Source organism: Ochotona princeps, chromosome 16, assembly GCF_030435755.1.
Source record: "Ochotona princeps isolate mOchPri1 chromosome 16, mOchPri1.hap1, whole genome shotgun sequence".
NCBI lineage: Eukaryota > Metazoa > Chordata > Mammalia > Lagomorpha > Ochotonidae > Ochotona > Ochotona princeps.
The window spans coordinates 53,508,344-53,521,186 of record NC_080847.1 but is presented as its reverse complement, the minus strand read 5'-3'; the positions used below and the strand labels follow the sequence as shown (position 1 = coordinate 53,521,186).

The window sequence follows — 12,843 nt, the reverse complement described above, 5'->3', positions numbered from 1 at the left end:
GGTGTTCTGTTTTGTAAGATTTATTTTCATTGGAAAGTCAGATTTACAGAGAAGGAGAAACAGAGAGGGAAATATCTTGCATCCACCGGCTCACTCCCAAAGTGGCTGCAAGACTGGAGCTGAGCTGATCTGAAGCCAGGAGCTTCTCATGGGTCTCCCACGCGGGTGCAGGGTCCCAAGGCTTTGGGCCATCCTTGACTGCTTTCCCAAGCCATAAGCAGGAAGCTGGATGGGAAGTGGGGCTGCCAGGACATGAACCGGCACCCATATAGGATGCTAGCACTGCAATTTGGAAGAATTAGCCAATGAGCCATCGTGCCAGGCCAACAAAATAATATTAATAATAATAATAAAAAAATCTTGGGCCCGACGTGGTGCCTTAGCGGCTAAAATTCTCACCTTGAATGCGCCAGGATCCCATATGGGCGCCGGTTCTAATCCCAGCAACCACACTTCCCATCCAGCTCCCTGCTTGTGGTCTGGGAAAGCAGTCGAGGATGACCCAAAGCCTTGGGACCCTGCACCTGCGTGGGAGACCCAGAAGAAGCTCCTGGCTCCTAGCTTCAGATCGGCTCAGCTCTGGCCGTTGCAGTCGCTTGGGGAGTGAACCATTGGACAGAAGATCTTCCTTTCTGTCTCCTCTTCTCTGTATATCTGGCTTGCCATAAATTAAATAAAAAAAATTAAATTAAATTAAATTAAAAAAAAAACTTGAACAAGTGTAGTCCATTTACAAGAACAGTCTTGGGATACTGGGGGCAGGAGCAGGGACAGGTTCCTACAGGCCCCTGGATGCCCAGGCCAGTGAGTTCACTAGAACTCAGCCTCCAGAATCCCTGGGCAGGCTTGCATCCTAATAACAGCCTGCATACTTTTTCCATGATGAAATGCTTTCCCGGGCAAGGAGGCTCCAGCAGTGATTTTACTAGAATCTTCCCCTATCTGGTACCCAGGCCTCTTGCGACAGCGGGGTTGGGGGGGGGTTCCCATTTCACACAGAATGCATTTTGTTCCTGTGGCCGGTGGTCGTCCCATTAGATGTATCAAACAGGACAGACTCAGTCTCATCTGAGAGCGAGCCCTCCACTGGGGGAGGAGGAAAGGGGAGGGCCTCACCTCCTTAACCTTAACCCCTAGTGCCTTAAGCTGTGTAGCAGGGGCAGGCTGCCACCGGCCAGCCAAGGTGGGGAGGTTGCACCTGCCCGTACCATGACCCTGGGCTTCTGGATTCTCCATCACAAGAGGATAAAAGCCCAGGGACTGGGTTAAGGTGCGAACCAAAGCTCCCTGGGAAAGCAGCAATACATGGCCCAAGTGTTTGGGTCCCTGCCACCCACTGAGATTCGAATGGAGTTCCAGGTTCCGGACTTCAGCCTGGCCCCGCCCTGGTTAACTGAAATCTTTTGGTTGGTTGGGGGCGGGGTTGTGCTGGCATGATCCTCAACTAATCCTCTACCTGTAAGCGCCAGCATCCCACATGGGTACCGGTTTGCACCCTGATTGCTCCACTTCCCATCCAGCTCCCTGCTTGTGGCCTGGGAAAGCAGCAGAGGACGGCCCAAAGCCTTGGGACCTTGCACCCACATGGGAGACCCGGAGGAAGCCCCTGACTCTTGGCTTCAGATCAACTCACTATCGTCTGTTGCGGCCACTTGGGGAGTGAACCAGTGGATGGAAGATCTTAATCTTTGTCTCTCCTTCTCTCTTTAAAACTGCCTTTCCAATAAGTAAAAATTAATTTAAGGAAAAATGGGACGAGGTCCCGCATTCCTCTTGTCCCTGGGTTTTGGAGAGCTCTGGACCTGCCTGGGAAAGGTAGAGGCTCTCCGGGCCTGGGGACACAGGCAGGCCACCTGAGGGGACACCACAGCCTCCCCCAGGCCAGCAATGGGAGTTTCAGGCTCGGGCTCCCCGGAGCACGGAGCCGGAGAACAGAGCATCTTACAAGACCGAACAATGTTCCTCAGAACCGGGGACAAAGGGCTCCCTGGATTCAGGGCCCAGGACAGACAAAAGACGCTCACATTGGGCTGTAGTCAGCTCTCAGAATCTTCTTTTAAATTCCAGAATCTGGACTCCCAAACCGATAGGCTTTAGCCACCTTAGAAGCTAGACACACACACCATTTGTTGGGCCCTTTGCTCAAAACCAAGGATTTCGAGGCAGACCATTGCAAAAGGGCGTGGTGATCCTGACAGAACCCCGCGTTCGTGAAGCCGGTTTCCATCCGAAAGCGTCCATCTTAAGAGTTGTATGCCCGGGCAGGCTTCCTGGAAGAGGAGGCGACATCAGACCTCGACCCTCTCACTCAGCTCTCTCTTCGCGCAGGGAGAACACCCGACCAGGAGCAGCTGCCAACCTGTCACGTGGATCCAGCCTCTATTTATAGCTCACCCTGCCCCCTCCAGCCGAACGGCCCAATGGCAGCCAGAGCTCGCCCTCAAGTGGGCGGATCCGGAGAGGCACGGACCAATGGCACAGGAGCAAGGGCGGGCTTGTTTCATTGTGACGCGTCGCGGGGGGCGTGGCCAGCTCCCGGAGGCCGGCTCGCGAGGGGGCGTGGCGAGGCAACGCGAGTAGTAGCTGCGAGCATGCGTCCTGTGGGGCAGCACCCGCCCAGCGTCTTAGTCAGGCATAGTATCGGCCAATAGGCGGCGGTGGCTCGGGCGCTGGGGAGGCGTGGCCATGTAGATGCGGCGCGGGTGGGCCGCCCAATGGGCGGGCGCCTATGCAGATGAGACGGTGACAGCCCGGCCAGCGGGCGGGCGGGCGCGCGAGCAGGCGGGCGGGCGGGCGGGGAGGTGGGACCGGGAGCGCGGGGTGGCCGCGGGGCCCGGCCGGCCTGGGGCGGGGGGCCGCAGCCATGATCCGGGCCTTCTCGTTCCCGGTGAGCCCCGAGCGGGGCCGGCTGCGGGGCTGGCTGGAGGGCAGCCTGGCCGGGCTCTGCGAGTTGCATTGGCTTCGGGAGAGGCAAGAGTACCGCGTGCGGCAGGCGCTGCGGCTGGCCCAGCCCGGAATGGGGGGCGCCGAGGCCGACGACCAAGAGGACGCCGACGAGGACGAAGATGCGGCGGCGGCGCGCCGGGCCGCAGCCGCCCTGGAGGAGCAGCTGGTGAGGGGCCGCCTGTCCGTCCGTCCCCTCCCCCGGTGTCTGTCCGTGTCAGTCTGTCTGGGTTGGATGCTCAGACCTCGGTCTCGACTTAGGGGGTGAGGAGAGGAGCGGGGAGCAGGGAAGGAGGAGCGAGGACAACGGGTAGGGATGGAGACCCCGGAGTCCGGGCGGCGGGCGGGTCCTGGCCTTCCTTGGCCGCCCCCCAGCCCTCCGGATCTGCCGCCGCCATAGGCCCCAGGAGCCCAAGTGCCCTGCCCCCCACAGAAAATTCTTTTTGGGCGCCCAAAGATGTGTCGGGTCCGGGTCCGAGGACTTTGGATGCGTTGTCTCCTTGCAGTTGGGGAGCTCCGGGGTGGGGAGAGTCTCCCCATTTGATGGAGCAGGACGCTGAGGCTCCGGGAGGGGGAAGTGACTGGTCCAAGGTCACACGGCCAGCCTGGATCCGGCACGTCCCTCCCCACTCTACCCGGACCCCCCCACACTCCCAAGGCTCCATCTTCCCCAAGTCCCTGGTGTGCTTGGAGATCTCCGCAGGGGGCATGCTGGGGGAGGGGATCGCAGGGCCTCCCCAGCTCTGGGGGGGCCTCCCTACCTGGACCCAGCCCTGCTGGGCGCCCTGGAGGACGCAGGGTGAGCAGCAGGGGGGCCCTGACTTGGGACCGTTCTGTTGGTGGAAGGCATGAGCGAGCCGGGTCTCCAAAACGACTTGAAAAGAAGCGCCCTGCCTCCCTCTGTTGGTCATTCCCGAGTGCCCCCCCGCCGGCTGTGGCCTGGGGGTCTCCCACACGCTCTTCCCAATCCATCCCGGCTTGCCTGGCCCTCTCCCATCTCTACGCCCCGGCTCGGGCCCTCTCCTCCCCTCCCCCTCCATCACCCCCACCCCAACCCGCAGAGCTGTGTGTGTGTGTGTGTGTGTGTGTGTGTGGTCAGAGCTTCCCGTTTGGGGAAACCTGAGCTGCCGGGCCGGAGGAGGGGGCTCTGTCTCCTGCTGACCTCGACTGCCCCCTCCCCAGATGGGAAGTGGGAAGGGGGCTGCAGCCTGACTGCGGCTCAGCCCCTCCCCCGGCCGGCCGCGGGACCCTGCACATTCCCTGCAAACAGAAACAGCTGTGGAAGGCCCCACCCCCTCCCAAAGTTAGAGACGGCGGGGCGCGGGGTGGGGGTGCCTTCTCTGGCTCCCCCTACTCCCCCCACCCAGGGCTGCCTGGGCTTCCGAAGGCGGCTCCCACCCCTACGGGGCGGGGTGGGGCGGGGCCGGGAGGAGGCTGGGGCTGGGCTGGCTGGGTCGTTTCCCACTCTACCCTTCTTCTGGCTCCTCCAGCGCCCCCACTCCCAGCCCTGCCAGGTCCTCACGCCCCTCACCCCCCATCTCCTGGACCCAGCCTCTGGGAGGAGGCGGTGGCAGGCAGGAGGGGGCCCGGGGTTGGGGGGAGGGAGGCAGCGGCTCCCAGAGAGGAGCGGAGGCGCGCTAAATATAACCCCCTTGGAGGGGGGTGGGTTCCTGGGGTCCTTCTGAAGAGGCGGTACTCTAAGGATGCTCATCCTGCTGCCTCTCCCCTGCCCTCCCCACCACACCCCAGGGGTAACAAGGACTGCAGCTAGGCATGGGGACTTTCTAGGCAGAATTTTGAGTGCCCAAGAAGACACCTTTGGGCATGGTGGGGGGAGGGGGGCTGGGTCTTTGCATCTGAGAAGGGACAAGTTGCCTTCCAGCAGGAAGGACTTAAGTCAGACTCCCAGAAGGACTTCCCAGCAGATCCTGAGCCAGAGGGCAGCAGCTAGGGTGCTTGGGACAAAAGTCTGGGTACCTGGGGGGCAAAAGGGTCTCCAGGGATCCTAGCATGCCCTGTGTAAGGTTTCCTAAGCCTCCCTGTGTGCTGGTGGGGGGTCTATGCCCTGCACACCCTCTGGTCTAAAGACGCACCCTTTGCAGTAGGAAGGGGTGAGTTCACACTTGCAAATGGGAGTGTGCAGGTCTGGAGGAGGGGTGCTTTGGGGGTCTAGATGCTATGTAGGAGCGGGGAGCCCCTCCTGACGACTCCCCAACACCTGCCCTTCTCTGCAGTGAGAAAATTCAAAGGAGACCTGTAGCACTTACTCCCCAGGGCCATCCTCCTCCACTTACTTTGTATTGTACAAGTCACACATGACTTTGTCTTTTCCGGTAGTGAATCCGTGGCTCTTGCCTAATAATGCAGGCTAGCACGGATTAAGTGGCTTGAACAGGTTTAATCCTCATGAAAAACCCGAAGGTGCCCATGCTACAGAGAACAAAACTGACGCCCAGGCTGGTGAAGCTGCCTTGCCCAGTCACATGCCGAGGGAGCGGCCCCGGCAGGCCCAGTCCACGCCTGCCTTCCTAACACTTGCTTTTACCAGTGGTACCCTCATCCCCCCCTTGCCCCTTGCATTCAGCTGATCCCTGCATTCACTCCTGTTGTTCCTCTGCCACACACACACACACACACACACACACACACACCTTGGTCTTGAGTCTAGCCAAGTCTCTCTCAATTGGTTTGTCTCCAGAAACATACTGGGACATGTCACATTTTTGCAAAAACAAAACAAACAAACAAAAAAAACCCTGCACTTTGCAGCTTGTAGTTCTTGGTCTGGGTCCCAGGGATCAGGCTAGGGATGTTTGCAGCCTGGGCACCTCCTGACCAGGACCACCACACCACATGGACCTGGTCCCCAAGTGGACGTGGCAGACAATGGCTCAGTTATCCTGAACCCCCTCATCCCTTCCTGATCCACTCAGTTTCTACCTCAACTTTTCCCTTTCCACTGTCGCGCCAGTCCCTTTTCAGGGCTATGTAGTACTCTCTTGTAGCTGTGTGGCTGGCTGTGAAAGCCAGGAACAACCCTGTCAGGTCAGGTCTCTGCTCTCCCCGGTTGGGAGGAGACTGGCTTTCTAGGGATGAGATCCTTCTGGATGGTTTTAAGCTTCGAGGTCATTACCGCTGTGTGCACAGTGGGAGGCCAGACCCGGGAGGAGCAGGGCACAGGATAACAGGGCGGCATCCGCACAGACCTGACCAAAGCAAGGGCACGCGCTGCAGGGAGGCCCGCACACTCACACACAGCCTGTGTACCTGAGCACTGGGGGATTTTTTTGTTTTTAGCCACTCCCTGAGGCTGCACAGTGGATCCTGCCTTTCTGAGCTCTCCAGCTTGCAGGCAATTCCGCCTGGAACCACTTTGTATGCCCCTGGGGCAGGAGCCCCTAATGATTGGTTGACCTCCTTTGTATAAACAAGCCCAGATGGGGGCTTCTGTTCCCCAGGGTGGGCTTGGGGGTGGACAGCCCAGCCTGGGTAGTCGGAGCTGGGGTTGAGTGGTGGTTGCAATACAGAGGGGGACTGGAGAGGAGGGGAACGGACTGGCCAGTCTTTTCTGCCCTAAATAGGCAGAACTGGATGGCAGGCCTGCTGGCCCCTCCTCCCCGCCTTCTCCCTCCTTGCAGCTTCCCAGACAAGCTGCTTTTGTGTGGCTTAACGGGCAGTCTGCTGGGGCTACCCCTCTGCCCTGCCTCAAACCCCTCAGACCCCGCCCATGAGACGTCCCCTTGGCCCTGGCCTTGCGGCTGTCCCACACAGCATCTTGGGTCTCAGAGACTTCATCTGCGGTGGTCCGCTCTGTTCTTCTTCACTCCACCCCCACCCCAAGAAGGTCACAGCCACACCATAAAAAAAAAAAAAAAGGTTTTCTTCCCCTCGGCGGTTCCATCCCACTTAAAAAAATAATAATAATAACCGTTAAAATTTATGATTTTATTTTTGTTTTATTCAAAAGACCAAAAAGATTGTCCGGCTACTGGTTCAAATCATTCCCCTCCCCTACCCCTGCGAGATGCCTGCAATAGTGGGGGCTGGGGCTAAGCAGAAGCCAGGAGCCAGAAACTCCATCAAGATCTCCCACGTGGGTGATGGGGATGCAGGCGCCTGAGCCACCTCCTGCTTGGTGCCAGGAGGGTTACACCAGCAGAACACCGGACTTAGAGCCAAGCTGGGACTTGAACCCAATGGTGTGCCAATGCAGGACCTGGGTTTCCCACAGGGCAGCCTAACTGCCCTGTGGAATGATCACCCTCCTAAAGACGGTTTTCACCTTCTTCACACCTGATAGGAAAGTGTGTGCGCCTTGGCACCAAGGCCTCAGGGTGGGCTCACAGAACTTTCTTCGGGCCCAGCAGCTGGGACAGGCACTGGCCACAGAGGCAGGAGAGGCAAGCGACAGGGTTGGTGTGCAGCAACAAAAGGACTTGAGGCAGACTTGCAATAGGACTTCCGATGGAGGTTAGGTGGGAACTGGCAGCACCTGGCAAAGGAGGGTCCGAGCCTGAGAGAAGGCAGCCTGTTGGCTCAGGGGTAGGCCAGGTGCTGGACACTTTTAGGCAAGGAACCTGAAGTTAGACTAAAGAGGTAGATGGGGGGCATTCTAGGAGGAGTTTGGAGGCTGAGAGTGAGATGGGGGTAGCAGCAGTAGCAAGGGGCAGGTGCTAGAGCCCCCCTTCCACCTTGCATTGAGGAGGGAAGAAGGTATGGGATACAGCATGAAGAATCATGGGTAGACAGCTCAAGGGACTTCCTAGTGGGGAAAAAGGGACTGATCTAGAAGGGTCTCTGCCTAGGCAGAGAGAAACTGCCCAAGGGCTCAAGAATGGGGCCCAGTGGGCAAGAGACCTGCGTACCTTCTGACCATCCTGCTCTCCCCACGCCCCCAGGAGGCCCTGCCTGGCCTCATCTGGGACCTGGGACAGCAGCTGGGAGACTTGAGCTTGGAGTCTGGGGGCCTGGAGCAGGAGAGCGGGCGCAGCTCAGGTGAGTCACGTGGGCAGGGGGCAGGGCCTTCCTGGGACACTCCCATCCTTGCCCCTGGCTTCTGTCTCGGGCATCCCTGTTCCCCACCCCTGACTGCCTCTACTTCTCCCAGGCTTCTATGAAGACCCCGGCTCCACGGCAGGTGCAGACTCTCCCACATCCACCTTCTGTGGGGACAGTGGCTTCTCCGGCTCCAGCTCCTACGGGCGCTTGGGGCCCTCAGAGCCCCGGGGCATCTATGCCAGCGAGAGGCCCAAGTCCCTAGGTAAGGTGGGCTGGGCTGGGGCCCCCAAGGCCAGGAAAAGGACAGCAGGGCAGTCCTGGGGGCCTGTGCTGGTTCTGATAGCTCCTTTCCCTGTGACTTTGAGTGGGGTCCCTTCCTTTGGGGGAGCTGTGAGAATGGGTTAATATCAGTGCACATCTGTGTCCTAAGACACTGGATCCGGTACCGGCCAGCCCCTCAGTAAACAGAACTGCTGTGACCTCTGCGAGTCCGGGTGGGACCCTACTACGTGCGATCCTGGCGCACTGTCTCTGAGAGTGAGGGAGACAGCCCAACAGGGGATAAGATCTGAGAGACACACTGGACAGAGGAGAGGATTAGCATGCCCCCAGATTTCACAGGAAGTGAAATTCAAAACCAAGTTTATGTTGATGCAGCGGACAGAGCCTCAAAAAAGCTTACGGAAAATGTGCCTTATGGAAAAGCTGGACTTTTTGTTTTTGAAGACTTATTTGAAAGGGACAAAGCAAAAGAGAATTTATCTGCTGGTTCACTCCCCAAATGCCCCAACAGCCAGGACTGGGCAGGATCCAGGAGCTTCTTCTGGGTCTCCCTGAATTGCAGTCTCCTATGACTGCAATCAGGCACTCTGACATGAGACATAATCGTCCCAAGTTAGTGTCTAACCTGTTGCACGACCAGGCCCGCCTCTCCGTGGACCTCCTTGCTTGTAGATCGCCAGACATTGGCGTGCTTACAGCAAGAAACCAACCACAGCAAGGGACTTGAAGGTGTCCCTTTGAGCATGGGGCCACACTGCCATTGTAGAACACTTGCCCAGGGAGGGCTGGGCTGCGACTGGGCCGTTGGAGGGGCACCTGCAGTAAGTGAAGGGGTGGGCCTGGGTGGGGAAGCAGAAATGGCAGGTGCAAAGCCAATCCCCACCCTCACCTATCCCTGGGGCTGGGCCACGTTGCCTGGCAGGTGCATCCAGGCCGGTACGGCTCCAGATCAGGAACTACAGCACCCAGTAGGCCCTTGTGAAACTGATATGAATCCCGTGTGAGAAAGGAGTGACAGTGACGATTCCACGAGGTGGAGATGGGGAGGGCGGCAGGCAACCGGCACCTCGCAGGCTGCAGGGGGTTGGGGAGAAGGACTTTGAGAGTCCCTCCACTCTTCTCCCTCTCCTAGGAGATGCCAGTCCCAGCGCTCCGGAGGCGGTGGGAGTGCGGGCAGCTGTACCGCGCTCCTTCTCGGCGCCCTACCCGACAGCAACCGGGCCCACAGGCCCCGAAGCCTGCTCATCCGCTGAGCGGAGGGCCCGCGCCGGGCCCTTCCTGACGCCCAGCCCCCTGCACGCCGTGGCGCTGCGGAGCCCGCGACCATGTGCTCGCCCCCCGGCTGCCGACTCACCCGATGGGGCGGTGGGCGCGGGACGACCCCTGGACGGCTACATCTCGGCACTCCTGCGCAGGCGCCGCCGCCGGGGGGCGGGCCAGCCCCGGACCAGCCCCGGGGGCGCGGACGGGGGCCCACGGCGGCAGAACAGTGTGCGCCAGCGGCCGCCGGACGCGTCCCCGCCCCCCGGAGGCGCGCGGCCCGCGCCCGAGCCTCCAGTGGAGCGCGTCGGGGGCCGTCCCACCAGCCCTGCCGCAGCCTTGAGTCGAGCCTGGGCCTCTCAGTGGGAGTCGGAGGCGGCGCCCGAGCCAGCAGGGCCGCCTGCTGTCTCCTCGCCCCCCGACAGCCCAGCGGAGGGCCGCCTCGTGAAGGCGCAGTACATCCCTGGTGCCCAAGCTGCCACCCGTGGCCTGCCGGGGCGCGCAGCCCGTCGCAAAGCGCCGCCGCTGACTCGTGGTCGCAGCGTCGAGCAGTCACCACCCCGAGAGCGTCCCCGGGCCACGGGCCGCCGTGGACGCATGACCGAGGCCTCTTCAGGCCGCCGGGGCTCGCCCCGGGCACGTAAAGCTGCGCGCTCTCAGTCGGAAACCAGCCTGCTGGGCCGTGCTGCCGCCGTGCCTACTGGGCCCCCCAAGTACCCCACAGCCGAACGAGAGGAGCCCCGGCCGCCAAGGCCCCGTCGCGGCCCAGCGCCCACACTTGCGGCCCAGGCCGCAGGCTCCTGCCGTCGCTGGCGCTCCACCGCCGAGATCGACGCCGCGGATGGACGCCGCGGTCGGCCTCGGGCACCCACGGCACGCGGCCCAGTGCCCGGCCCTTCGCCGTCGGCCCCTCAGCGTCGCCTGCTCTATGGCTGTGCGGGCAGCGACTCGGAGTGCTCGGCCGGACGCCTGGGGCCGCTGGGCCGACGCGGGCCCACAGGAGGCGCTGGTGGCGGCTACGGGGAGAGTGAGTCAAGCGCCAGCGAGGGCGAATCGCCTGCCTTCAGCTCGGCCTCCAGCGACTCGGACGGCAGCGGTGGCCTGGTGTGGCCCCAGCAGCTGGTGGCGGCCACGGCGGCCTCTGGGGCTGGGGGTGGAGCCAGTGGAGGGGCGCCCGCGGGCCCCGCCAAAGTCTTTGTGAAGATCAAGGCTTCCCACGCGCTCAAGAAAAAGATCCTGCGTTTCCGTTCAGGGTCCCTCAAGGTCATGACTACAGTGTGAGTTTGGAGAGCATGGTGAGGTCTTAGCCTGGGGCTCCCCCTTCGTGGTCTCTGCACCTTCACACTCCCCGATCGATCGCCCACCCTTCCACGTGAGCCTTCCAAAGACCACCGCTTTCCAAAGACCCTCCTCACCGCCCCCCACCCCTTGTCAATCACGTCTGAGTGGATTGCGGGCTCTGCCCACCTGTCCTGCGGGAAGAAAGGCAGAGGAGGAGCCCTGTCTGATCCAGGTCGGCTTCCGGCCTCATGGGCAGGAAAGCTCCTTCATTTTCTTCCTTTAGAAGCTCATGCCCTCCCCCCATCTCAGATACAGCCCCTCCCCCTCACTCACCAAGTGCCCCCCTCCATGTCCCTGGGTTAGGGGTGCCCTGGTTAGAGCACCCTGGGAAGGGGCGGGGCACCAACCTGGGAGATCTGGGGGTCCAGTTCCTCCCTCCCCCAGCTACGGAGGACTGGGAGGTGGAAGAGAGAAGGATAAGGCATCTTTGGCTCACCCGCACGCCCCCTGGGAGGGCGTGGGGGAGGGGAGCCTGATGACTCAGCTGGTCCAATACGGTACTTTATTTCCTTTTTTTTTTAAATCACTGTATTTATTATGACAATGGTGACTCCCCACTGCACAGGGGGCCAGATTCCGCGTGTTTCTCTAACCTCTTTGTAAATAAATGCACAGTGTTCCATACCTGTTGGGACTCTTGTTCTGTGAGGGAAATGGCATCTACATTACCTTCCGAAAAAGGAACCCTTACAGAGCACCTGTCGGCCTGGTCTGTGCTAGGGACCACAGCCAAGATGGGATGGCCGCGGTCTGGCATCAGCTTCCTCCCACCCTGTTAGAGTCACCGCTCACCAAACGTTAGATTCACCGACCACCAGGGAAAGAATAACTCGGCCAAATATATGAAAAGAATTCGGATGGCCTTTATTTCAGGGAAGCACAGTCACGGGCTTCCCTTCCCCGTGCAGCAGGAAGACAGACGGGAAGGAGTGGGCTGCAGAGCAAGAAGAGCGCGGAAGAGATGGGGAAGGGGCCCTTTTAAACTCTTCTTGACCCGGAAGTCGAAACAGGGGTCACCTCGGCCCTTATTGGTGGGGGGATATGGGTCTGTGCCCCTCATTGGTGCAACGGTGGTCTCACCGCCTGAGCAGCCCCCCAGAATTCCGCCATCCGTTCTGGGTTTGGTTGGAGGCAAACTCCGCCCTTCTCCGGTTACCGAGGTAGCCATTACACCCCACCTCTAGGCATGTTGTTAGTTTGATTTCTGGCACTGGCGAGGGCCTGGCTTGAGTCCTGGCTACCCTACCCATGACCTAGCTTCCTTCTGATGAACACCCTCGGAGCAGGGAGCAAGTGACTGCTCATGTCCTGGGGGTGGGGGGGCTGCCAGTCACTGGAGACCCAGGCTGGGGTTCAAGCATCCTTGGCTTCAGCCTGCTCCAGTGCTGGTCCTTGCGGACATGATCCAGTGGGTGGAAGATCTTGTTGGCTACATCTCAAATGCCATGCAAATAACTAACAGTCTAAATATAAGTATAATTTCATAGAACTGGGGGCGAAGGCAAACCCCCCAAGTCCCTGTCTCAGGGGTGCTCTTGCAGCCATGCACACATCTAGCTCTGTAAATACCTACTCATACAAGAATAAGGAGGCTTCCCAAAGCTCATGGGAAATTCTTTTCGTTTTGAAACCCTCTCATATGCATATTGTGTTTACATGTAATACTCATGCAAAGTTATATATCTATATGCATTGGATTACATATACAGAGTGTACTACTTTGTTGTTGTTTTAGAGTGTAACACTTTTAAAACATGTGTTTCTTTGCAAGGAAAAGAGCTTCTGTTTCCTGGTTTGAGCCCCCAAATGTCTCATCCCTGGTGCCCAAGCTGCCACCCGTGGCCTGCCGGGGCGTGCAGCCCATCGCAAAGTGCCGCCAAGCCACAGCTTGGAGCTGGGGATGGGCCAAGCCACAGCTTGGAGCTGAAGCTTCAGTCCAGCTCATCCACATGGGACACAGGGACCCAAGTGCTTGAGCCATCCCTGCCACCTTGCCAGGGCTGCACCAGTGGGCGGCTG

The 12,843-nt window shown here is 59.9% G+C and overlaps 1 protein-coding gene across 1 annotated transcript; it reads left to right on the top strand.

The window, feature by feature from the left end:
* Window positions 1-2,802: 2,802 nt before the first annotated feature.
* On the top strand, window positions 2,803-11,449 carry DACT3 (dishevelled binding antagonist of beta catenin 3). The gene is made up of 4 exons (XM_004597042.2): window positions 2,803-3,112; window positions 7,842-7,938; window positions 8,051-8,203; window positions 9,356-11,449. The coding sequence occupies exons 1-4, from the start codon at window positions 2,864-2,866 to the stop codon at window positions 10,762-10,764; spliced, it is 1,908 nt and encodes a 635-aa protein (XP_004597099.2). The 5' UTR covers window positions 2,803-2,863; the 3' UTR covers window positions 10,765-11,449.
* Window positions 11,450-12,843: the final 1,394 nt, after the last annotated feature.